Genomic DNA, 27511 nt, shown 5'->3' on the forward strand with positions numbered 1-27511 from the left:
ACATTAAAATACTGCTCAACAGAAACTCTTTAGGTAGTGTTTACTATAGTAATGGATCTAATGAGGGGGAGGGTATGTGGATTGCAGCCACCATTAGTTGGAAAACTGTACCGAAAGTTCATTTCTACACCATTTTGAGAGCTGTAACAACCCCCCCCCCTCCCCCTTTCTTACTATGGTGGAAAAAGCACAATTTCACATGACACCCCACATTTGATCTGGCTCTGCCCCTGTAAAGTAGAAGTATTATATTTCTAAATCTCAGATTGTCAGTGTAGTATGGACTGTTACTAAAGCATGTTTCTCACCAGACACAAATGCATGAACCTTAGCATGAATTTTCATATTCTCTAATTGTACAAAGATTTTGAAAAATTGAAATACCCAGCAAGTCAGTTTCACAAAAACTTTTCATAGCTATTTTGGGGATGAGAAAAAAATGGGTTGGGATGGACATTGAATTGCATTAATGAAGAGGTTGATTTTTCTTAAAACAGGATTAAGCTTTAAGGTGTGCAGTGAGTAATTTTCTAACTGTTGGACGTGTTTAATGTGTGTGCATGATAACCTTTCACCTTTTGTACATGTGTACGGTATATATAAACATGTATTGGATCAATATTATAGATGTGTGATGGGCAGGTATTATTATGTTTGCCATGTTACTGAATGGATCACAAAACTTCTGTATATCTCTTATACCTGTATATAGTTTTGGCACCAAATATCTGTATTGCAATTACTTTCAGTACTGGGGCGTTTGATGAATATTAATTACTTTCAGTACTGGGGCGTTTGATGTTTATTTGTGGAGCACTGAAACATGGTGTATATACATGTATATACATATGTAAAGTGTGTGTTCTCTTCTTCTAGTCCAAATACTTTGAAACTGTTATTCAAATTTGAAATATATATATATAGTCAGAACTAAACAGAGATGGAAAAAAATTATTCAAGGTCATATGCAACGCTTCTCAATAAGTTTTTGTGATGTTTCAGATACTATTCACTTGCTTCCTATCTTACTTTTGCAAATAAATTTTTGGTATACATGTATTACCAGGTCGGGTTTAAAGTTAGCATATTTTGATAGTTCCTGGTTGTGGCAAATAAAAATGTAAACTTAATGTATTAGAGAAGGTTATATAGAAGGACATTAATTACTAAACTATTGTAGCAAAGTAGGGGAGAAAAATCTTTGGTTCAATTCGAGATCAAACTCAGGATCCTTGCATTACTAAATAGGTGATTTAACGACTGAGCTATTAACCGGCCAATATATGAAGTATAATGATACTACCGGGTACAACAAAATTTCAACCTATTTTGGAAATCAAACAAGTACTCTTCATATCAAGGAGATAAAAAAAGTAGTTTTAGAAAAAAATGACAGAAATGTCGCATATGACCTTAACTGCCTTGATTTTAAATTCTTATTTTGAAGGAAAGTACAGTGACATTTAATCTTAAAAAGTTGCCATTAATTTTGTTACATATACTTTTAATTTGATGCATTATCATGTATGCATGATGCATGGAGTGTGTCGTTTGTACTGCATGATGATGTGTTTTAATCTCCTAGCTTTTCTTTCAGCCCAGTAAGTTGCCTTTGCTGATCAGGTGATTTTTTTTTATGTTAAGTACATGTATGAATGATATACTGGAAATGGTGATTTTCCTTTTTCATTACTTTATTTTTGTAGATAAAAAAAAAGGGGGTAATAATTCTAATGAAACGAATGGTCTATGTTTCTTTAGAGATGTACTCTGAACAAATCTTTTCCTCCAAAATATTAACTCCTAGTCAGTCTATTATGTAAGAGGTTATATTTACGGTTGATTGCAGTAGGCAAGGCTTAAATGATAAAGGGATTAGGTTTTTAAATTGGTGATGCTTGGAACTGGAATAAACTAAAACTGGTATATTATAATTGTCAGTGATAAGGAGAAAACAATTACACACAAAGTCCTGCCATTGTGCAGCATTAGCAGACTTTGAACCCTATTTGTGTAGCCATACTAACAATTATAACCGCAGTATTTTTGAAAGATTTCATCATATTTTATGAAATCTGACAACTTCATTTAAAGTTAATAATTATTGAAGCTTTTTTTGATTATGCAAGGCTCTGTACATTTAACAGAAACTACAAGAAAACATGATGAAAAAGCAGATGATGAAGAAACACCATTCTAAGTAGGAGGATTTAAAAACTCAACAAGGAAAAGGAAGTGGATGGAGTAATGAATTGTACATGTTTGGACAGACGATAGTAGAATTGTAAATATTGTAATTGCTATTTATTTGTACATGGCAGGTGCTGAAATGGGTTGTTGTGTCATGAAACTTGCATTTACTGGTATCAAAGTCAGTTGGCAGAAAGCATATTAGCACTAGCATGATAGAAATATCCGATTGCAAGCATTTTATTAAACACAAGCTATGGTAGTTTTTGCACTCAGTTCCTTGGAGAAAAAGCTATGACATGTGCATTGTATCCTAAAGAAAAACTGTATAATTTATTTATATTGTAATGGTAAGACATACATAGTAATTGACTGATGCTTTGAATGATGTTGCAGTAAATCTATTTGTAAAAACATTTTAAGGGTATGATCAGTTGTTTTAAAATTTTATTCAAGAAATTATTGAACACGGGTGTGTCGAGTCCAACAATTGTATAAATGAATTCTAGTGTTATCTCTCATAACTCACAGTATACTTTAGTTGTAAAGGGAGTTGTGCACATTTAGTGTAAGGTCGGATGTGGTGATGTTCTTTTACTGTTGATGAAATGGACAACACTCAGTCGGAGTTGGTAGCTTTACAACTAATTACGCAGCAGGGCTTAAGAGTTACTGTTATTATCTGTGTCCTTGTAAATTTTGTGGTTGTCTGTGATATGTAAATGAAATTTAATGAAGATATTAAATTTTTTTATTCTAATCAATTTAATCTTTGTCACTTTTTATGAGCTCACCTGAGCTGAAAGCTAAATGAGCTTTTCTGATCACCTTTTGACTGGTGTCCAGACAGATGAACACCGAACAAAAAGTGATCAGAAATCAGCTTTGGCATGCTAAAAATCTGATCAAGAACCACTGGGCTAGAAAAGGCAAAACTTATGTGGAAGTTTCCTTAAAACATTCAAAATTGTTCAAATCATGCCCCCCAGGGGTATGGTGGGGCCACAATAGCAGATTTTACATGAGGATATATAGGAAACTTCTCAAAACCAACTGTTTACAGGGTCTTGATAAGTTCTATTCAAATTCAAGCCTCCTCAGGTAAAGCAGATTCAAGTATGTTCAAATGAAGTCCGTCGTGGGTGGAATGGGGCAACAACATAAGATCAAAGTTTTTGAGGAAAAATTTTGAAAATCTTTTTCTCATTAGCAACAGGGCAATAATTTGCTATATGTATTAATGAGCAAGCATCCTCAAGTAGTTCAGAGCTAGCTTGTTCAATTTGTGACTCCCTGAGGTTGGATTGGGCCACAGTAGGGGGACCAAAAAAAAATTAAATCATGGGAATAGACATGTTAATAAGTAGGCATTCTCAGCTAGTAAAGATTTACGTAGGGGTTACATTACAAGTTATACTTGGTAAAATTTGAAAATCTTTTTATGCCCCATTTTGAAGAAAATGACCTTTATTATCCCTGTAAAGAGTAGATAATGGTGCATTTTGATGGGCCTGATAAAATATTTTCTGCTCAACATCTTGAGAATCCTTTGCTTGACATAAAACTTGCTGCATTGACTTCTAAGAAGTAGATAACCCCTATTGATTTTCAAATCACAATGACAAGGTCAAACTGGAGTAGATGACCCATATGGGTTTTGAGATCACAAGGTCAAGGGTCAAACTCTACATTAAATAAATTATTGTCCACTCTATATCATATAAGCGCCATTTGCTTGACAGACATAAAACTTGGTACACTGACTTCTGCTAAGCAGTAGAAAACTCCTAATGGGTCAAGGTCAAACTGGACATAGTAAGGTATTCTCTGATCATTATCTTGAGAACCCTCAATTTTCTTGACAGACATCAAACTTGGTTAGGAGTATATGACTCCTATTGATTTAAAGGTCATAGGTCAAACTTCTCTGGACGCAAGACAATTGCCCATTCATATCTAGTAACCAAACTTGGTACAGTGGTTGCCCCTAGAGAGTAGATAATTAACTCCTATTTTTTAGGTCAAGGGTCAAACTGGACTTGGTAAGATATTTTCTGCTCATATCTTGAGAATGTTTTATTTGACCGACATCAAACTTGGTACACTGGTTCTACCTAAGGAGTAGATGACCTGTATGGATTTTAAGATCACAAGGTCAAGGGTCAAACTAGGCGTGATAAGATATTGTCCACTCAATATCTCGAAAACCATTTCCTTGACAGACATAAAAAATTTGTACGCTGGTGCCCCCTAAAGAGTAGATGGGGCCCCATTGGTTTTCGGATCACAAGGTCAAAGATCACGATTCAATTGAATGGTGATTTAGAAATGGATCTGCTCAGAATCTTGAGAGATTAAACTTCATTATGGTTATACCGACTAGTAGATAACCCATGGCTCTCAATATCACTACAGACATTCTTGATGAAAAGTTGACCTTTGCAATATTGCCCAAAGAGGGGGTGGGGTCATATATGTTTCTAAAACATATTTTGTTCGTTTAAATATGTACAATGGGGTTAGGGTGGGGCTCATCATAGTCAATAAATACATGATTGTTGCAAACTAGTTCGATCCAGTTTTAAAAAAAAATATAAACAAAAAAATGTACTTCTTTCAAATTGTTGTTTTATTGGGAAATGAAGATAGCAAACATTGCAGAAAAAAATTTCATAATCTGCTTAAGCAATGCTTGCTACTTTCATTACCTGATAAACACAGAAAGCATTTTATTTTATTGTTTTGATTACATGCAGTAACCAGTTAACTGTTATAAATGGAATTCCATTCACTGGAGTGGTGGTATAGATATATTGCTCGATTTAGTGTCATCACGAAGGAGCACTTTTCTTCCATATTGATTATGATTTTTAAGCTCAGTTTACAAGTTACAGATGTATCGCTATTCCTTAAGCACTAGTACAGCTATATAGAGCTTAAATATTAATCCCTGTGGTGTCTGCGTTTTGTTCAGTCCAATAATTTAGCTTTGGTCAGTGTGATATCAATTGTAATATCTGACCGTCTCTCATCTTCGCTAGCCAAGGGTTTTCGGTCCACTCCGCTCCCCATAAACGATGATGCAGCATATTATCTTGAATGGAGAGGAATGAAATCATTATCATCATTCACATTAAAATCAAATGCTGTAGAGACTCTTTGAATTGAAATCTTGATCCACAGTGTCTGAGTGACATAATAAAATGCTATACCTATAATTGTCATTTGTAAAGGAGCTGTCTTTTCAATATTTTTCAATTAGAGAGTCATGACAAGATATATTCAATAGGCAATTTTTTTTTTAAAAGTAGGTCAAACTTCCAGGCCAAGGTCACAAAATCACACCATTGCATCATATGAAAAATCTTGCTGTAAAGAATGTATAGATACAAAATATGAAAGCCCTAGCTTAGTTAGCTTAAGAGATATTTTTCCTATATATACATGTATATATCAGTATATAAACTTTTTATCCCCTAACAGGGATTTATCCAGCTTTCATGTTATTACCCATTTCATATTTATGGGGAATTATTGAGAATTCAGTCATAAACTTACTCCAGGGGAGGGGGACATTCTCAGATCATAACATCTAAAAATAGGCACATCAATTGGTTGATTACTGAATCTTGTCTATATTGCAAGACTTTGTTACTTATAGAAAAATATTTAGAATATACATGTATAAAATGATTTTTGTTAAAATTCCCATACAACTTCATGTAGTTTCTACATTTCAAGGGGAATTTTTACCTGTGGAAGAGGAAATATTCATTTGTTGTCAGAGGGGGAAAGGTACCCTTTACCGGTAGTAAAAAGAATCTCAATAAATCCCTGCCTAACGACCATGATTTGCACAAATTTGAATCTGCACTATGTCAGGAAGCCTTCAAGTAGATTTTCACTTTTCTGACCCACTTGGTTCTTGAGAAGATTTTTTTAATTGACCCCACCCTATTTCTGCATACGGTACTTGTGATTATCTCCCCAAATACAGTTCGGTATGAAAAAAATATCAGTTTTTGGCCCTATACATACAAAACTATTCGGCACATATCCAATACTAACGATGTACCGGTATATGAAAATAATTTTGTATGTGTGTGTTCAGATATAAATATATGTCAAAAACTGATAATACTAATCCTTATATTAAATGTGAGGTGAGAACAAATCAATATGACTGCTCCACCCAGAGAAATTATAATCATAAAGTTCATAATTGGGAAAATTCATTAAATATCACTTAATTCCTTTCAATTTAAGGAAAATTTAATTCTTTTGATCATTTATGAAGGATCTAACAGAAGATTTCCAAATACACTGTACATTGGAATTTCTTTATCACAAAGGTCTGCAACTGCTGAATCATTGACATTTATAACAATCACAAATACATTAAAATTATTATGTAGTAGTAGGTTCAATTACAGTGATATTGATTCAGAAAGGCATCATCTTACTGAACAGAAACAGTATCACATTTCATTAGAAGTTGTCCATTTTTCAATACATATCTTCATGCCTTCTGGTTTTCAATCCGTAAGTTATGAAATTTTCTGTTAGAAAATCCTGTTGATGTACATTTAGTTGTGTATTCTTTTCAGCTTCTATGACAGAATTAAGCCTCTGTTGATTCAAGTTCGTCCTTCTGAGTTTGCTAATATATTGGTTGTACATGTATTTTAAAGGTATGCGAATAGTATTATGTGCAAAATCCATTCCACACTACACACACTGTAAAAACCCTGTTTCCTGCTCAAAATCCAATCTGCTCTACAACTGTAACAAGAGGCACACAGGCCACATCGCTCACCTGAGTCACCTTATCCCTGCTGTTCAAGTATTGTGATTTTGAAAATATTTTTTATCAATCTTTATTCCCATTAAAAAATTCTGACCCCATATTGTGGCCCCAACCTAGCCCCTAAGGGTCAACATAAATGAAAATGAATTCACATAACACAATATATATCTGGATAAGACCTGCAAGGTCATAGATTATAGTATGAATATGAAAGACCTTGCCATAAGAAATATAAATACAAAACATGAAAGCTCTATCTCAAATAGTTCAGGAGATATTGAATAGGTCAAATTTTTTTAATTATGGTATTTCTAATGGTCATGCAACGAAAACTTGAATATCAGTTGTTGAGTTACAAATAATCAATGGAGATACAGTCCTCACAATTCTTTGTTATGTAAACAAGGCTCATGCCATGTTTTTGTTTAAATAGATTGATTAATAGAAAACATCATGTTTAAAACAAAATGAGACATGCTAAACACTAGAAACTATTTTAAAATTGTGTTAAGAATTGAAAAAGCTAGCTGCTTTAAATGAAACCTTTACTAGTATATCTAATCTTTGTGAACAAAAACATGACACAAGCCTTGTTACATAACAATTAAAGAATTGTGAACCTGTATGTCTCTAGTACCTTGATAACTGACACTCAAATTTTTAAAATTATAACATTAAAAATGGAAAAATAAAATAATTTTCAGCTCAGATCATGTCCATGCCCCCTTAAAATTGTTCACGAGATATGAAATAGGTCAGGGATTTTTTTTTAAAAATAGGTAATACTCCAAGGTCAAACACCATTGTGTCACAAGGTCTTGTCATAAAGCATCTGTGTACAAAATATGAAAGCCCTACCTAGAATAGTTCTGGATATACTTAATTCATTAGGTTATGTTTTCTTAAAAGTGGGTCAAACTCTGAATCCAAAGTCACAAGGTCGAAGGACATTATATGAAATCTCTTGCCATAAGAAATTTATGAAAGATCTACCTTAGAGAGTCATGACGGGATATATTCAATAGGCAATTTTTTTTTAAAAGTAGGTCAAACTTCCAGGCCAAGGTCACAAAATCACACCACTGCATCATATGAAAAGTCTTGCTGTAAAGAATGTATAGATACAAAATATGAAAGCCCTAGCTTAATAGCTTAAGAGATATTTTTCCTATATACATGTATATATCAGTATATAAATTTTTTATCCCCTATTGTGGCCCCATCCTACCCCTAACAGGGATTTATCCAGCTTTCATGTTATTACCCATTTCATATTTAAGGGGAATTTTTGAGAATTCAGTCATAAACTTACTCCAGGGGAGGGGGACATTCTCAGATCATAACATCTAAAAATAGGCACATCAATTGGTTGATTACTGAATCTTGTCTATATTGCAAGACTTTGTTACTTATAGAAAAATATTTAGAATATACATGTATAAAATGATTTTTGTTAAAATTCCCATACAACTTCATGTAGTTTCTACATTTCAAGGGGAATTTTTACCTGTGGAAGGGGAAATATTCATTTGTTGTCAGAGGGGGAAAGGTACCCTTTACTGGTAGTAAAAAGAATCTCAATAAATCCCTGCCTAACGACCATGATTTGCACAAATTTGAATCGATCTGCACTATGTCGGGAAGCCTTCAAGTAGATTTTCACTTTTCTGACCCACTTGGTTCTTGAGAAGACTTTTTTAATTGACCCCACCCTATTTCTGCATACGGTACTTGTGATTATATCTCCCCAAATACAGTTCAGTATGAAAAAAATATCAGTTTTTGGCCCTATACATCCAAAACTATTCGGCACATATCCAATACTAACGATGTACCGGTGTATGAAAATAATTTTGTATGTGTGTGTTCAGATATAAATATATGTCAAAAACTGATAATACTAATCCTTATATTAAATGAGGTGAGAACAAATCAATATGACTGCTCCACCCAGAGAAATTATAATCATAAAGTTCATAATTGGGAAAATTCATTAAATATCACTTAATTCCTTTCAATTCAAGGAAAATTTAATTCTTCTGATCATTTATGAAGGATCTAACAGAAGATTTCCAAATACACTGTACATTGGAATTTCTTCATCACAAAGGTCTGCAACTGCTGAATCATTGACATTTATAACAATCACAAATACATTAAAATTATTATGTAGTAGTAGGTTCAATTACAGTGATATTGATTCAGAAAGGCATCATCTTACTGAACAGAAACAGTATCACATTTCATTAGAAGTTGTCCATTTTTCAATACATATCTTCATGACTTCTGGTTTTCAATCCGTAAGTTATGAAATTTTCTGTTAGAAAATCCTGTTGATGTACATTTAGTTGTGTATTCTTTTCAGCTTCTATGACAGAATTAAGCCTCTGTTGATTCAAGTTCGTCCCTCCAAGTTTGCTAATATATTAGTTGTACATGTATTTTAATGGTATGCGAATAGTATTATGTGCAAAATCCATTCCACACTACACACACTGTAAAAAACCTCTTTCCTGCTCAAAATCCAATCTGCTCGATCTCTACACTGTAACAAGAGGCACACAGGCCACATCACTCACCTGAGTCACCTTATCCCTACTGTTGTTCAGGTATTGTGATTTTGAAAATATTTTTTATCAATCTTTATTCCCATTAAAAAATTCTGACCCCATATTGTGGCCCCAACCTAGCCCCTAAGGGTCAACATAAATGAAAATGAATTCACATAACACAATATATATCTGGATAAGACCTGCAAGGGCATAGATTATAGTATGAATATGAAAGACCTTGCCATAAGAAATATAAATACAAAACATGAAAGCTCTATCTCAAATAGTTCAGGAGATATTGAATAGGTCAAATTTTTTTAATTATGGTATTTCTAATGGTCATGCAACGAAAACTTGAATATCAGTTGTTGAGTTACAAATAATCAATGGAGATACAGTCCTCACAATTCTTTGTTATGTAAACAAGGCTCATGCCATGTTTTTGTTTAAATAGATTGATTAATAGAAAACATCATGTTTAAAACAAAATGAGACATGCTAAACACTAGAAACTATTTTAAAATTGTGTTAAGAATTGAAAAAGCTAGCTGCTTTAAGTGAAACCTTTACTAGTATATCTATAATCTTTGTAAACAAAAACATGACACGAGCCTTGTTACATAACAATTAAAGAATTGTGAACCTGTATGTCTCTAGTATCTTGATAACTGACACTCAAATTTTTAAAATTATAACGTTAAAAATGGAAAAATAAAATAATTTTCAGCTCAGATCATGTCCATGCCCCCTTAAAATTGTTCACGAGATATGGAATAGGTCAGGGATTTTTTTTTAAATAGGTAATACTCCAAGGTCAAACACCATTGTGTCACAAGGTCTTGTCATAAAGCATCTGTGTACAAAATATGAAAGCCCTACCTAGAATAGTTCTGGATATACTTAATTCATTAGGTTATGCTTTCTTAAAAGTGGGTCAAACTCTGAATCCAAAGTCATAAGGTCGAAGGACATTATATGAAATCTCTTGCCATAAGAAATTTATGAAAGATCTACCTTAGAGAGTCATGACAGGATATATTCAATAGGCAATTTTTTTTTAAAAGTAGGTCATCAAACTTCCAGGCCAAGGTCACAAAATCACACCATTGCATCATATGAAAAGTCTTGCTGTAAAGAATGTATAGATACAAAATATGAAAGCCCTAGCTTAATAGATATTTTCCCTATATATACATGTATATATCAGTATATAAATTTTTTATCCCCTATTGTGGCCCCATCCTACCCCTAACAGGGATTTATCCAGCTTTCATGTTATTACCCATTTCATATTTAAGGGGAATTTTTGAGAATTCAGTCATAAACTTACTCCAGGGGAGGGGGACATTCTCAGATCAAAACATCTATAAATAGGCACATCAATTGATTGATTACTGAATCTTGTCTATATTGCAAGACTTTGTTACTTATAGAAAAATATTTAGAATATACATGTATAAAATGATTTTTGTTAAAATTCCCATACAACTTCATGTAGTTTCTACATTTCAAGGGGAATTTTTACCTGTGGAAGGGGAAATATTCATTTGTTGTCAGAGGGGGAAAGGTACCCTTTACCGGTAGTAAAAAGAATCTCAATAAATCCCTGCCTAACGACCATGATTTGCACAAATTTGAATCTGCACTATGTCAGGAAGCCTTCAAGTAGATTTTCACTTTTCTGACCCACTTGGTTCTTGAGAAGATTTTTTTAATTGACCCCACCCTATTTCTGCATACGGTACTTGTGATTATCTCCCCAAATACAGTTCGGTATGAAAAAAATATCAGTTTTTGGCCCTATACATACAAAACTATTCGGCACATATCCAATACTAACGATGTATCGGTATATGAAAATAATTTTGTATGTGTGTGTTCAGATATAAATATATGTCAAAAACTGATAATACTAATCCTTATATTAAATGAGGTGAGAACAAATCAATATGACTGCTCCACCCAGAGAAATTATAATCATAAAGTTCATAATTGGGAAAATTCATTAAATATCACTTAATTCCTTTCAATTCAAGGAAAATTTAATTCTTCTGATCATTTATGAAGGATCTAACAGAAGATTTCCAAATACACTGTACATTGGAATTTCTTTACCACAAAGGTCTGCAACTGCTGAATCATTGACATTTATAACAATCACAAATACATTACAATTATTATGTAGTAGTAGGTTCAATTACAGTGATATTGATTCAGAAAGGCATCATCTTACTGAACAGAAACAGTATCACATTTCATTAGAAGTTGTCCATTTTTCAATACATATCTTCATGACTTCTGGTTTTCAATCCGTAAGTTATGAAATTTTCTGTTAGAAAATCCTGTTGATGTACATTTAGTTGTGTATTCTTTTCAGCTTCTATGACAGAATTAAGCCTCTGTTGATTCAAGTTCGTCCCTCTGAGTTTGCTAATATATTAGTTGTACATGTATTTTAATGGTATGCGAATAGTATTATGTGCAAAATCCATTCCACACTACACACACTGTAAAAAACCTGTTTCCTGCTCAAAATCCAATCTGCTCTACAACTGTAACAAGAGGCACACAGGCCACATCACTCACCTGAGTCACCTTATCCCTGCTGTTCAAGTATTGTGATTTTGAAAATATTTTTTATCAATATTTATTCCCATTAAAAAATTCTGACCCCATATTGTGGCCCCAACCTAGCCCCTAAGGGTCAACATAAATGAAAATGAATTCACATAACACAATATATATCTGGATAAGACCTGCAAGGTCATAGATTATAAGTATGAATATGAAAGACCTTGCCATAAGAAATATAAATACAAAACATGAAAGCTCTATCTCAAATAGTTCAGGAGATATTGAATAGGTCAAATTTTTTTAATTATGGTATTTCTAATGGTCATGCAACGAAAACTTGAATAACAGTTGTTGAGTTACAAATAATCAATGGAGATACAGTCCTCACAATTCTTTGTTATGTAAACAAGGCTCATGCCATGTTTTTGTTTAAATACAGATTAATTAATAGAAAACATCATGTTTAAAACAAAATGAGACATGCTAATCACTAGAAACTATTTTAAAATTGTGTTAAGAATTGAAAAAGCTAGCTGCTTTAAATGAAACCTTTACTAGTATATCTAATCTTTGTAAACAAAAACATGACACGAGCCTTGTTACATAACAATTAAAGAATTGTGAACCTGTATATCTCTAGTACCTTGATAACTGACACTCAAATTTTTAAAATTATAACATTAAAAATGGAAAAATAAAATAATTTTCAGCTCAAATCATGTCCATGCCCCCTTAAAATTGTTCACGAGATATGGAATAGGTCAGGTTTTTTTTTTAAAAATAGGTAATACTCCAAGGTCAAACACCATTGTGTCACAAGGTCTTGTCATAAAGCATCTGTGTACAAAATATGAAAGCCCTACCTAGAATAGTTCTGGATATACTTAATTCATTAGGTTATGTTTTCTTAAAAGTGGGTCAAACTCTGAATCCAAAGTCACAAGGTCGAAGGACATTATATGAAATCTCTTGCCATAAGAAATTTATGAAAGATCTACCTTAGAGAGTCATGACAGGATATATTCAATAGGCAATTTTTTTTTAAAAGTAGGTCAAACTTCCAGGCCAAGGTCACAAAATCACACCATTGCATCATATGAAAAGTCTTGCTGTAAAGAATGTATAGATACAAAATATGAAAGCCCTAGCTTAATAGCTTAAGAGATATTTTTCCTATATATACATGTATATATCAGTATATAAATTTTTTATCCCCTATTGTGGCCCCATCCTACCCCTAACAGGGATTAATTTATCCAGCTTTCATGTTATTACCCATTTCATATTTAAGGGGAATTTTTGAGAATTCAGTCATAAACTTACTCCAGGGGAGGGGGACATTCTCAGATCATAACATCTAAAAATAGGCACATCAATTGGTTGATTACTGAATCTTGTCTATATTGCAAGACTTTGTTACTTATAGAAAAATATTTAGATTATACATGTATAAAATGATTTTTGTTAAAATTCCCATACAACTTCATGTAGTTTTTACATTTCAAGGGGAATTTTTACCTGTGGAAGGGGAAATATTCATTTGTTGTCAGAGGGGGAAAGGTACCCTTTACCGGTAGTAAAAAGAATCTCAATAAATCCCTGCCTAACGACCATGATTTGCACAAATTTGAATCTGCACTATGTCAGGAAGCCTTCAAGTAGATTTTCACTTTTCTGACCCACTTGGTTCTTGAGAAGATTTTTTTAATTGACCCCACCCTATTTCTGCATACGGTACTTGTGATTATCTCCCCTTTGAACAGGGTTTGGTATCAAGTTTGATTGAAATTGGTCCAGTGGTTCTGGAAAAGAAGATGAAAATGTGAAAACTTTACGGATAGATAAATGGACAGACAGACTATGGGTGATCAGAAAAGCTCACTTGAGCTTTTCAGCTCAGGAGAGCTAAAATAGAAATCTGCTTTCTGCTAAAAACATTTCCAATGTTTTTGCCTTTGATTTATTTCTGAAGTACGCACGAGTATAAATCTGTTAGGAATTTTTATTATATATATATATATATATATATATATACCCATTGTTTTTCTGTGTGTTAATACTGCATGTCACAAAGTGTGATGACTGGATCATGACACTATCACCATCCTCTGAAACTGATGATGTCACAATGTACATGTATGAATACATTTTTCTGAAAAGTGGTCGACCAATATGTTGGACAGAAGTGCATATGCAAGGAAGAGGCCCATGGGCCACATCGCTCACCTGAGTCACCATAGCCCTATTTGGTTCAGCTGTTCTGATTTCTAAAAGTGGTGTGTTTTTTTAATGTTCATTCCCATATTGTGGCCCCAACCTAGCCCCAAAGGATTACAGCATAATTAAATTTGAAGTCACACAACATGGGGATGCTTACTATGATCAGCTGTGTTAGGTACATGAAGCTTCATCCTTAGTGAATTATCAATATTAATGGTTCAAGTAGTCAATTTCCATTTAATATAGTTTAATTTAATCAATAACCAAAGAAATGTGTATGTTTTTAGGTCACATGAATCATTCAGGTGACCTATTTTTATCTGTTTTTGTCCGTCGTCATGCGTTAACATTTGAACATTTTCAGCTTCTTCTCTGAAACCCTGAACCAATTTCAACCAATTTTGTAGAAATTCTTTGAAAATCTTCTTCTCTGTCTCTGGGTATTAAGTAGACAAACTAATAGCATGGTAATGATGAGCAAGGATGCCTCTTTCAAAATTGTGAAATTCATGGCCCCTGGGTCATGGGTTCTGGTATTAGGGTGGGACCCTATTGATCATATAGTGAAAATGCATTTTATTTATTTGAAAATCTTCTCCTCTGCTGCTGGGTATTAAGTAGACAAACTAATAGTATGATAATGATGATCAAGGATGCTTCTTTCAAAACTGAAATTTATGGCCCCTGGGTCAGGGGTTCTGGTGTAAAGGCGGGGCTGATTGATTATATAGTGAAAATGCAATATTTCTTTGAAAATCTTCTGTTTTTGTCTGGCGTCGTTCGTCGTGCGTTAACATTTGAACATTTTCAGCTTCTTCTCTGAAACCCCTGAACCAATTTCAACCAATTTTGGCATATAGCATCTGTGGGTGGAGGGGAACAAAAATTGTGAAATTCGTGGTCCCTGCCCCCCTGGGGCCTGAGGGGTGGGGCAAAAACCATCAAAATGAGTGTAATTTTAAAAAATCTTCTTCTTTACTCCTGGACATCAAGAAGCCAAACTGTGGGCATAATTATAATGAGCGTTGAGCCCTCTACCAAAATTGTGAAATTCATGGCCCCTGGGGCAGGGGTTCTTGTGTTAGGGTGGGACTCTATTGGTCATATAGTGAAAATGTAGAAATTCTTTGAAAATCTTATATTGGTTTTATCTAAGGAGTAAATAACCCTTTTCTTTATGATGTCTCAGACCTAGGTTTTTTAAAAAGAATTATTGATTGAACATAAAAATGACACATGTACTTCATGACTACATAGCTATTCAATGTTTCTTCCATCCAAAAGTAAAATTCTTATATTTAAACACAAACCTAATTCAAACATTGGAAGGTTGTTACATGATACTCAGGTGACCTATAAGGCCCCTGGGCCTCTTGTTTTAAAAAGCAATACTAGCTCTCATTTTAAATGTCAACAATTTTTGTTACATAATTGTGATTTACCATTTCAATGACAGAAAAAAAATAAGGTTTCAAAACTTTTGTTATTAATATTTGAGTTAGAAAACCTATCCAGAGTCTCTGAATGAAGTAAAATTACATTATTGTCTTCACGTACAAAAAATGATTTCTATATGATGCTATAAATTCAATAGAATCGGAATCTTTATTTTGATACCATCTTGAACTTAGTTTTAATTTTATCAATGACTATGGTTAAAGTCACATACAAAACTATCATAATAGCACATTTCTACAACAAAGTAATATTTTAACTGATTTAGTGGTAATATTACTTTAATGTTGACTTTCCATCACATCATGGTGAAACAATAATAATGGCTGGATCATCTGTTATTAAATGCAATTTTGAATCTCAACTTATATTAAAGGAAGCTTTCACATAAGTTTTGTCTTTTCTGTTCCTGCATGTGGTTCTTGAAAAGAAAACATTTAGCTCTGTGGTTCTGGAGAAGAAGTCAAAAATGTGTAATGTTTTGGGACAGACAGATGGCCGGACAACAGGTGATCAGAAAAGTCGAAAATGTTTATCGATAAAGGGACATGGACACGATTTGAGCTGAAAATTTTCAAATTTTATTTTTTGATTTTTAATGTTAAGAATGTTTAACTAAGATATTACGATTGATCAGCAAAATTTTGAATGTCAGTAGTCAAGGCACATGGGGGATACAGAGGTCACAAGTCCTTGTTATGTAAACAAGGCTCATGCCTTGGTTTTTGTTTACATAGGTTAAATATACTAGTAACAGTTTCGTTTAAAGCAGATTATTTCAATTTATAAGTGAATTCTTAACAAAATTAAATATTTTCTAGCGATTTGCACATCTTATTTTGTTTTAAACATGCTACTTTCTATTAAGCAGCCTAATGTAAAACATGGCACGAGCCTTGTTTATACATAACACAGAATTGTGAGTGCTGTATCTCACTTGTAACTCAACAACTGATAACAAAATTTTGGTTGACCATTAGAAATACTTTAGTTAAGCATTGTAAGCATGCGCAATAACAAGATGTGTTTGTGAAACACAAATGACCCCGATAATGGCCAATTCCGAAGATGGCCAAGGTCACAAGGGCAAATATCTTGGTACCAGTAGAAAGATCTTGTCAAAAGAAATGCTCATGTACAATATGAAAGCTCTAATATTTACCATTTACAAGTTATGACCAATGTAAAAAAAAAATTAAAGTAGGTCAAATGTCAAGGTCAAAATGTTCAATACCAACAGAAAGATCTTGTAACAAGGAATACTCATGTGAAATATCAAAGCTCTATCTCTTATTGTTCAAAAGTTATTAGCAAGGTTAAAGTTTTCAAAAAGTAGGTCAAAGGTCAAGGTCACAGGGTCAAAAATGTTGGTACCCACGGAAAGGTCTTGTCACAAGGAATACTCATGTGAAATATCAAAGCTCTATCACTTACTGTTCAAAAGTTATTAGCAAGGTTAAAGGTTTCAAAAAGTAGGTCAAATTCCAAGGTCAAGGGTAAAAAATGTTGGTACCCATGGAAAGTTCTTGTCACAAGGAATACTCATGTGAAATATCAAAGCTCTATCTCTTATTGTTCAAAAGTTATTAGCAAGGTTAAAGTTTTCAAAAAGTAGGTCAAAGGTCAAGGTCACAGGGTCAAAAATGTTGGTACCCACGGAAAGGTCTTGTCACAAGGAATACTCATGTGAAATATCAAAGCTCTATCACTTACTGTTCAAAGGTATTAGCAAGGTTAAAGGTTTCAAAAAGTAGGTCAAATTCCAAGGTCAAGGGTAAAAAATGTTGGTACCCATGGAAAGTTCTTGTCACAAGGAATACTCATGTGAAATATCAAAGCTCTATCTCTTATTGTTCAAAAGTTATTAGCAAGGTTAAAGTTTTCAAAAAGTAGGTCAAACTCCAAGGTCAAGGGTCAAAATTGTTGGTACTCACGGAAAGGTCTTGTCACAAGGAATACTCATGTGAAATATCAAAGCTCTATCACCTACTGTTCAAAAGTTATTAGCAAGGTTAAAGTTTCAGACAGAATTACAGAATGAATGACAGATAGGACAAAAACAATATGCCCCCCCCCCCCCCCCCCCCCCCCGATCTTGGGGGCATAAAAATGGAAAAATAAAATTTGAAAATTTTCAGCTCAAATCGTGTCCATGCCCCTTTAAAGTTTATGGATGGACAAATAGACATAGAAAAAGTTATTGGAAATGTTTACTAGAGCTTTCAACTCAGGTAAGCTAACAATCATACATTCATCACCTGCAGTAACAAAATTTTCTGAGATCAGGATACTGTTTCATCACACAAGCAGATTGGTTACCATAGTGATCTAATCTACTGATGTCACGGAATATTTCATAAGTTTGGTATTTAAAGTTCCTTGCGACAGTGCCCTCGTACTGTGCATAGTTTGGGAGAGTTTCCATCATTATCTGGTAATGTGCAACGTCTACATTTATTTCTGCGCTGAAGTTGGCAACTCTTTGATCAGCATCCACAGTTTTCAGAAATTTTAAAACCTAAAAATGTTAAAACAATATTTCTATATTGGCTACAACATACATTTAATAAAATACTTTTCTACACAATTTAATTTATACCAGGCCTGGATTTCTCAAAAAGAACCTAAGTCAAAACTTGGACTTAAGGTAGTACTCTACATCATCATAATGGCTGACTTCCTTTAAAAACATGGATGACAAAATCGATATCAGCAATATTTGACTTCTCCTTTTCTATTTAAATATACCTAGCCGAGTAGCTCAGTAAGTTAGAATACCGACTATTGAACTGTGGGTCGCAGGTTCGAGTCCAGCAGGGGTTTTAAATTTTTTTCAGATTACCTTCTTCTAAAAATGTATTTTTTGACAAAATAAAGTAAATTTGAAAATTTTCAGCTTCAAAATATTGTTGTACATATCCTCCACTTTTGATCTACATCAAATTTCTCTGGTGTAGCATACCTCCTTAAGTCTGAGATTTTACATAAATTTTGACTGCTCAAATACAAAAAAAATTAAAACTTAAGTTGGTTTTTTTTTCCGAGAAATCCAAGCCAGGACTAATATTCTAAAAAATAACTTCATCACATTTTACTCTCAGGGTCATGAATACCAAGTTTTTAAAAGTCAATGCTTCAAAATGGCAATGATCTATTTGAAATGTTGATAGACAGTGAGATGGGTTATGACACATTCCTTAAATACATTCAAACCTCATTATCTCGAACTCGATGGGACAGAAAAAAACTGAGATATATCCGAGTATTCAAGATATTGAGGGTAAAATACTTAAAGAATAAGTGGTTGGGACTTCCGAATGACTTCGACATATCCATGGTGTTCAGGATATCAGTGTTTGAGATACTGAAGTTCAACTGTACTCACCTTTTCATTTGGACTAATCAAGTATACTGATTTTATTTCACCCATTGAAAGTTCTTGACACATATCCCTCATTGGCTGTGTCAACTCATTGATGTAATGAAGAAGTTCCTTAGCTAAAGTTGCTACAATCCTGCTACTTGTGTCTTCTTGACTCTGAACTAAACAAGAACACCAGTGTATGTCAATATGAGCTGAGGCACAATTACGATTGGCTGGAATTTCCTGAACGAGACTTATTCCTCGTGTCACTATTTCGGAATGATACAGCCTCGATGAATCAAGGACATCCTTAAGAGTTTCATGAACATCAAAGGGGGTTGTCAATCTGTCAGCATTTAATGCTAGTTGTTTTATCAAATGAGGATGCTTAAGTTTGAATCGATGTGGAAAATGCAGGCTCAAAAAAGGAAGCCTCTCTTCCATTTTTCCTTGCACTGTGTGTCTGACCTTTCCGTACCTAGCACCATGGTCTCCCATAACAACCAGCAGCGTGTCATCAAGAAATCCAAGTTTGCTGAACATTTTCAAAGAATTCACGAAATCTGTATCCAGATACTCTCCTGGATTGTTGTCCCAGTGTGTAAGTTCAGAAAAAAAAGTGAGGGAAAACTTAGAAATGTTCCGATACTTCACATGGAAGTCTTTCAGATACTCGAGCAGAAATTGATGATGTGGCATGCCACCTGTGCAGTACTTATTGCTGTTTTCTCGGAGTTCAGAATCCCAGAGAGCCTGCCAAAATGGCCTCATGTAGTGGTCTGTTGGGGATTCTTTGAAGCCGTTAAACCTCAGGTTAAAAGTGCCAATGGAGGGTTCGTCCTCAGCGAACATGGTGACGTATCCTTTTTTCCTGAAGTCATTCCAGATCATAGGATAAGAGTCTACATAATAAGATCCCTCCTGGCTTCTCCTAACCTCAGGTAATTCTAATTCTGTTTTACCTGCAGGTAACAAGATTCACATTTCACACAATACTGTTCTGTCATTAACATGTGTTTGATATAGGGTTTATAAATGATAAATCATTAATTGTGATTTTATAATTGTGAATTTTCTTTACGTTTTGGGATTAAGTATTTACAAATCTATAATTGAAAATTAATTGTTTTACTTCATGTTTTCATTTTCACACATGTTTGCAATTCTCAACTTGGACACCTCTTTCCTGTTTCACTATACATCATGGTAATTGGTTTTTACAATCTATCACATTTAAGATAATTGGATTGTAGCTTCTTTGATTTGGTTATGCCTATCTCTTACTCATTTTACTGTTGTAAATTAATGTCATTGAGCTTTCCCCTGAATTTCCATTTTTTTAAAAAGTTTATTTCATTGGTCAATTTAAAATGGAAGTAGGCGGATCTGTCAAAGTTGAGACATGTGTGAGTGTGCATGAGAGTATTCTACCTAAATTCTTTGTGAAATTAAGTTTAACTTTTTCTTTGTGAACCTTTCTATTTTGATCTTTATTAAATTCAGATATATCAAAACCTGACATTGTGAAATTCATGATGGCCCCGCCAGTTTACAAAATTTGTTGATATTATAAGGACTTGAATAAATTTTGGAATTTTAAATAATAGAGCTGTGTTTCTTAACATCTAGACTTATACACGTGCATATTATTACAGTATAAAATGTTCATATGCAGTCAAACCTCGTTATCTCAAACTAAATGGTACAGAGAAAAACTTCCAAGATATCTCAGGGTAAAATACTTATCAAAGAATAAGTGGTTGGGACTACCAAATCACTTTGACAATGCCATGGTGTTCAAGATATCGGTGTTTGAGAAACCGAAGTTCAACTGTGTATTGCCAAATTATTTCAGAGGTGCCACCAAGACTTATCTAAAATCTCCTAATTCTTAATTTTGTAAAAAAATTTTGGTCATATCAAAATACTATACTGTAGATTACTTATTTTAAGCAAGTACTTAAGGTGGGTCCTTAGTCCTGGATTTTTGGGGTTTAGGTAGCATTTTTTTGTTTGGAATCAATAAATTAACATTCAGAGTAATGAAAAAAGGCAAAACAGTTAAGGGTTTCCATATTAATTTTCATTACATACACCACTAAAGTCATATACCCCGATGTAGATTTTTATGAAATTCATTGGAAACAGTTATTTGTTGTTATTTTAATATAAAAACAACAAAATATTTTTTGAATTGCATTTATTTATCGGGAAACATGTCAATAACTAAAACACATGTCATTTTCAATATGTTCATCAAGTTTTAGAATAATATGTGCAAAATTATTGAATTAGCGTTATTCCCCAAAATGTTAAAAAACAAACGTGGACGCATTTTCCTTATAGCATGGTTTACATATCATTTTTTCTGTTTATATTAGTAGAGTTACATCTGTTATAGTTATTCATGGGAAAAAATCCATACCTTTCCTTAATAATTTCAAATCTATAGCTTCCAGATTATGTATACCCCCATCAAAAACTGAAGTCTGGCACCATACAGCTGAGCTATTTAAAATCACTCGGAATTACAATTTTATGTAATTTCATGAAAAGACACAGATAATGATTCCTTATCACCTTGGTAAAATGTTTGTCAAAAATAAAGGAAATCTATCGCATTATGGACTTGATAAATAATTGAATGAAAACAGAGTTATTGTCCTTGGATTCAATATTTTGAAACATATCATTGACTATTCAAATATAACTAAGAATTTTGAAATATTTTATGGCTAACAAGATTTTTTACAATAACTATTGAAAAAGATTCCAACAAAATTTATGTTCCTATCATTAAATCATTGACTTTGCAAAATCCTATGACGTCACAGGAGTGTGGAACTATGTTAATATCACGAAATGACCCGTAGATGTCAAATCACGAGAACATAATTTCGCGAGTGCTCTGTTGATCACGAGGATTTACACCTATTTTAGCAATACAAAAATGAAAGTGAGTAATTTTATTTCGTGAGTGATACTTTTCACAAAATTGTGCGATAATAAATTCCTCGCACATATTTAGGAATTTAGACATATTGTACAAAATGTTCATGAATATAATTGCTAAATTGTTTCTGAGCAAAAACTGCCACTAAGACTTGTTTACAATCTCCTGATATTTTAAATTTTTGGTCATATTATAATACATCATCTCTACAAGCCTTATGTGAACTGTCCATTTCATTTGCGGAAATACAATGGACACAATTTATATACATACACTGTATACAACATTGGTACAGATGTACATATTAAATTATACTGGTTAGACTAACAAACACCAACAATCATTAAATACATACCTTAGTACATTGGCAATCTAATTATTCACTGTAAACTGATTTGCTCACCTTCTAAGAGATTGCTTTTCTTACCTATTAACGAGATTGCTTTTCTTACCTGCTAATGAGATTGCTTTTTTTTATCTATTAACGAGATTGCTTTTCTTACCTGCTAATGAGATTACTTTTTTTTTTACCTATTAACGAGATTGCTTTTCTTACCTGCTAACGTGATTACTTTTCTTACCTGTTAACAGCGGTATCAATGAGGCCAACGTGGCATCGCCTACAATGTTATATCCATTCAGAACAGTGGCTGCCAAATTTTTCTTTAAGTAGCTGTAAGTTTTCGGCAATTTTCTACGGAAGGACATGTGAGACATGGAATCGAGCACAATCAACATCACATTCATTTGGTCGGAATTCTGCAATCCAGATGCTCTTTTGAATACATCTTCTCGAGGATAAACTTGGACCAAAAACTGGTCAAAGTCGACAAAAGATCCCTCAAAGATGTTACTCTTAGATCCAGTTTGATCCTCGGCTCCATTATTAAAGTCGTCATTGCTAATGTTTTTATCTACTTCTTGTTCCTCCGAAATGATCAGATTGACTGTAGAATTCAGTAGACATTTCACGCGTACGAAGTCGTGTTTAATTAGCATATTAAACGATCCATCCTCTTTGATGATGCCCTCTGTGTACGTGTAAAACACATCTGTTACTCTCTCTATTCCCTTAAATTCACATGCTTTTAACACTGGTTGATCATCTTTTTCAATTTTTCTGGTTTTGAACTCATATAAGTCTAAGATATTGTGGTTTGGATGTAGAACACTTCTGTTTATGAACAGAATTTTATCTTTGAAATAAAACAAGTTTGTTCCGTTGCACATGAGAGGTTTCTCCATGGAACGAGTGGCATGTCTAATGGAAGCACTGTAAACTTGAAGTCTGGGCACCTTACACACCTCATTTGCATAGATCTGATGCTGTACATTACTAGTCGTGAATGATCTGGAGTAAGATTTTCTCTTGGAAGAGCCGTGAGTGTCTCCGATTATAATTCTGTACATCAAAGGGAAGACGTACTGGACTGTGAACACAATGAGAAGGGAGGTACCGATGACCATCACTTTGAATTTTAGTTTGTACCGACATCTTCGGACTGCCATTTTATCCGCAGTGACTGTGGACCTCGTGTGGTCTCATCATGATTCTTTAAGACTTTTTCTTGTGCAACAGTTTGTTGGACATTGCTGAGCTGAAAAATATACCATAAGCATAATTTTATTTTATCTGTGACACACAAATAGATTGGCTGCAGAAAAATAACATTTTTCAATGTAATAATTAACAAACATAAAAGCATGGTGATGTCATATTAATCCAGAAAACATCATTATAAGTGTATTTTATCAATTGTGATAGAATTACCTGGTGATGTCATATTAACACTCAATATTGAGAATTAATCCTGAAAACATAATTATTAGTGTATTTTATCAAGTGATAGAATTACCTTATAAGGATTATTTTATCAAGTGAGAGAATTACCTTATAAGGATTTGATTTAATAACAACTTATGCTAGCTATTGGTTTATAACATGAAAATTGAAAAGTTGCTGATTGTAGACGATGAGTTTGAATTATGTGTCCGGTGCATACATATGCCCCCACCGTTCAATGAAGGACTCAATATTGCTAAGTCGTCTTTTGTCTGCCTTTTCTATCAGTCAGGTGAGTTTTTTGTAATTGTAACAGAAACACATGCAGGTCATGATCAATGAATTCAAAGGACGGTAACTACTCAGTCTCCTGCCATTTTGTCTACATAGATCTGCATCCAAGATAATAAACGTGTAAATTATCTACAAAAGAGAAATCTGAGTAAATGAATCTAAACCACGTACCAGAAGCAGATTTAAAGGAACACAAAATCTGATTTCTAGTAAATAAAATTACTAGAAAAGAAAAATTAATTTTGATCAAGATTTATTCCTCTGCATGGTGTACAATCCTGATGGAAATTAAGTCACCTGAGCATTTTATTCCAAAAACTTCTTCATTCGTATTGAAAAGACAGCTCCTTTACAAATGACAATTATAGGTATAGCATTTTATTATGTCACTCAGACACTGTGGATCAAGATTTCAATTCAAAGAGTCTCTACAGCATTTGATTTCAATGTGAATGATGATAATGATTTCATTCCTCTCCATTCAAGATAATATGCTGCATCATCGTGATAAATAAATTCTCAACCACCTAATTAGATATCAAGGTGGCAATGTTTGATTGATTGATTGGGGTTTTACACCATTTTGGCAGTATTTCAGCCATTTTACAGTGGGTACCTAATTGAATTATGTTTGGTTGTGAGTGTTTGAGTTTCCCTGATGGCCCCCAGTGAGCTTACTCTTTTTTGAACATCAGGGAAACGATCTTTTGCGTGCCAAAGGGGTTGTGATCCTTGAAACGGGACACCCTTTAACGTCCCATCCAAGGTGGCAATGATGTTATTACATATGGTAACCTTGCATCATCTAATATCACACACATATTGATACATGTTTAGATGACACATCGACAACATGAGACAAAGTGATGAGTATAAGCCTTCCCCTGTGATTTAGTAACAGACAGACAAATTCACCTACAGTCCCTGAAACGTTCTTCTTTCCCACTTGAACGGTGAACGCACGGTGAGCGAATGGTGAACGAATGCAGAGCGAACGGAGAACGCAATTGGTGAACAGTGAGCGAATGCAGAGCGCAAAGTGAATGGTGAACGAATGCCGAGCGCACGCTGAACGCAAAATGATCTATTTACTCAGAATGTTTCGGATTTTTCCCTGGGATTTTACTTATTTCATAATCAAGTAATAAAATGCATGTACATGCATATTTCATCAATTAATAAAAAATGAAAGACACCGGAATCGTGATACAGTAAATTTTACAGTTCTGGATATATTCAATGTAATATATTTTTGTACAAGTACAGAGTATACATATGTATATATTTCATGAAATTATCGCAAATTGTACATTAATACATGCAACAGTCACACACAAACAAAAGCAAATTTCGTATGTACATTGTGTACATCGTCAACACAGGGGAAGAGGTTTTCATTACCTGAAACTGCCTATTTTTTGTACTTGGGTTAAATTCATAACGACGAATTCTTATATTCGTCTCTCATTTAGAATTTTGTTTAACAAAAGCTCAAATGAACCTTTCGGCATTCACAGTGGATAATCCTGACATTTTGTACTTCAAAATTAAATTTCTGATATAGTAAGAAAGTCTCCTTCCACTCTTATGCACACGTTCAATTTTCATTTTCGCCTTGCTATCAAGATTGGTCCTTTCACTTTGGTGTTCCGAATGACAATGAAAAGACTGAACGATGAACGAACGGTGAGCACCCGCTGAACTCTTTGTGAACGGTGAATGAACGGTGAGCGTACGCTGAACGCAAAACTGTGAACGGAGAGCGCACGGTGAACGAACGGTGAACGCACGCTGAACGAACTGTGAACGCACGCTGAACGAACAGAAAAATGGTAAAGTAGAACGTTTCAGGGACTGTATCTTTGTATAAACTTGCCTTTAATATGATATTGAAAGGATAATACACAAAGATACACCATAAAAAATATGTCATCTGTATTTGTCGTCTAGAATTTTTTCTCTTTTCTGTCCCTTTCAAATGAACATGTACACTGTATGAATGGCTGTGCATGGGCAGTATATTCCTTGATGCCGTTTGTATTCAAGCCAACAATTTTTATTCTAGAGGCTAGGGCCTACATCATAGGCCTACATATTGTATCTTTATTTCTCATATTGCTTCTTCGTAATATTGTGCATTTTATACGAGAGGCTATGTTATATATATTCATATTATATGCCATCTTTATCAGCTGTTTATAGCATTGCGCATATATAAGAACACTGCACAGGGGCTTGTGAAGAAAAATCAAGCCCCCCCCCCCCCCCCCCCCCCCCCCCCCCCCTGTTCATTTTTCCTAGGGAGTGTCTGGATTTTCTACACAAGCCCCCGTGCGAGAGCGTATATGATATAGGCCTAGATCTACATATTACAAACTTTTTACCTACCAATCCACACCTTGCCTCGCACGATCGTTTGTAAACAAAGATGCAGTAGATCGACTGTGAAAGGCGTGCGTTGACGCATTTCGGTATAATGAGGTTGTTGCGCGGAACATCAAACGTTCTTAACAAATTGGCACCCATACATATACACACCGAGATAATGGTGCTGGGACAAACTCATGTTTTCTATGTCCAAATTCGAAACTCAAGTGATCACAATGTTGTTTATAGTGTAAATAGATTACCCATAGACCATCCTCTGCACGGAATTGGAACTGTCAGGTGAAAATGTCTGCATGGGGATATTTAAGCAAACTCCCCACCAAGGCCTCATCTAGATAGCAACGAACTCTGGCAGAAGCTTGGATCTTTTTAAAGATCCTGGGTTGATGTCTTCAAAGTTGGTTGAATATTGTTTAACGTCTTCTCGAGAATCTTTCACTCAGGTGGAGACGTAACAAGTGGCCTCGGTTTATGCGGTCTTATCCGCTGGACCTTACGACAAGCGAGGGGCACTGAGGATTCCTACGAGGGATGTCTTCAAGCTGTGAAGTCATTTAAGGGAAGGCGAAGTTAACGAACAGTGATCAATCTCATAACTTCTATAAGGAATACAAAATAGAGAGTTGGGCAAACACGGATCCCTGGACATATCAGAGGTGGAATCAGATACCAAGGAGGAGAGAGCATCCCCTGTCGACCGGTCATCACACTCGCCGTGAGTCATATGACCGTAATAAAAATCAGTGTGCCAAGAACGGTCTAGCAATCGGTATACATATGAATCACGTCAGACAGCATTTGACCCAAATGGTATGTTGTATTGGCATATTAGATTGTTATATATTGTGATATGCGGACTTTAAACGAGACTGTTGAAACCCCCGTACCATCAACTTGTTTGTCAGTAGCCTGTCTCGATTTAAAAACTGAT

General features: G+C 34.2%; 2 protein-coding genes across 18 annotated transcripts in view; one reads left to right on the forward strand and one right to left on the reverse strand.

The window, feature by feature from the left end:
* Positions 1-2954, forward strand: part of LOC125657639 (microtubule-associated protein futsch-like) — a 30640-nt gene extending 27686 nt beyond the window's left edge. For 10 of the 13 annotated variants that reach the window (XM_048888336.2, XM_048888330.2, XM_056149244.1 and 7 more), the window contains one exon: positions 2148-2954. In XM_048888336.2, coding sequence (XP_048744293.2) covers positions 2148-2204 — 57 coding nt within the window. In that variant the 3' untranslated portion in view covers positions 2205-2954. Of the gene's footprint in view, positions 1-497; positions 519-2147 lie in introns of all 13 variants that reach the window. The other 3 variants (XM_048888337.2, XM_048888338.2, XM_056149247.1) reach the window with 2 other exon arrangements.
* LOC125657641 (uncharacterized) lies at positions 93-26804 on the reverse strand. 5 transcript variants are annotated; one of them, XM_048888346.2, is made up of 5 exons: positions 26581-26804; positions 22697-23713; positions 19184-20124; positions 18057-18316; positions 93-230 (listed from the first exon to the last, which is right to left on the reverse strand). In XM_048888346.2, the coding sequence occupies exons 2-5, from the start codon at positions 23622-23624 to the stop codon at positions 125-127; spliced, it is 2235 nt and encodes a 744-aa protein (XP_048744303.2). In that variant the 5' UTR covers positions 23625-23713; positions 26581-26804; the 3' UTR covers positions 93-124. The 5 variants fall into 5 exon arrangements, with proteins under 5 accessions (XP_048744303.2, XP_048744304.2, XP_048744307.2 ...); XM_048888347.2 differs by having other exon boundaries at positions 26577-26744; XM_048888350.2 differs by lacking the exon at positions 93-230 and adding an exon at positions 2948-5284 and having other exon boundaries at positions 26581-26669.
* Between the last annotated feature and the right edge of the window lie 707 nt (positions 26805-27511).

Source organism: Ostrea edulis, chromosome 9, assembly GCF_947568905.1.
Source record: "Ostrea edulis chromosome 9, xbOstEdul1.1, whole genome shotgun sequence".
NCBI classification, from domain to species: Eukaryota; Metazoa; Mollusca; class Bivalvia; order Ostreida; family Ostreidae; genus Ostrea; species Ostrea edulis.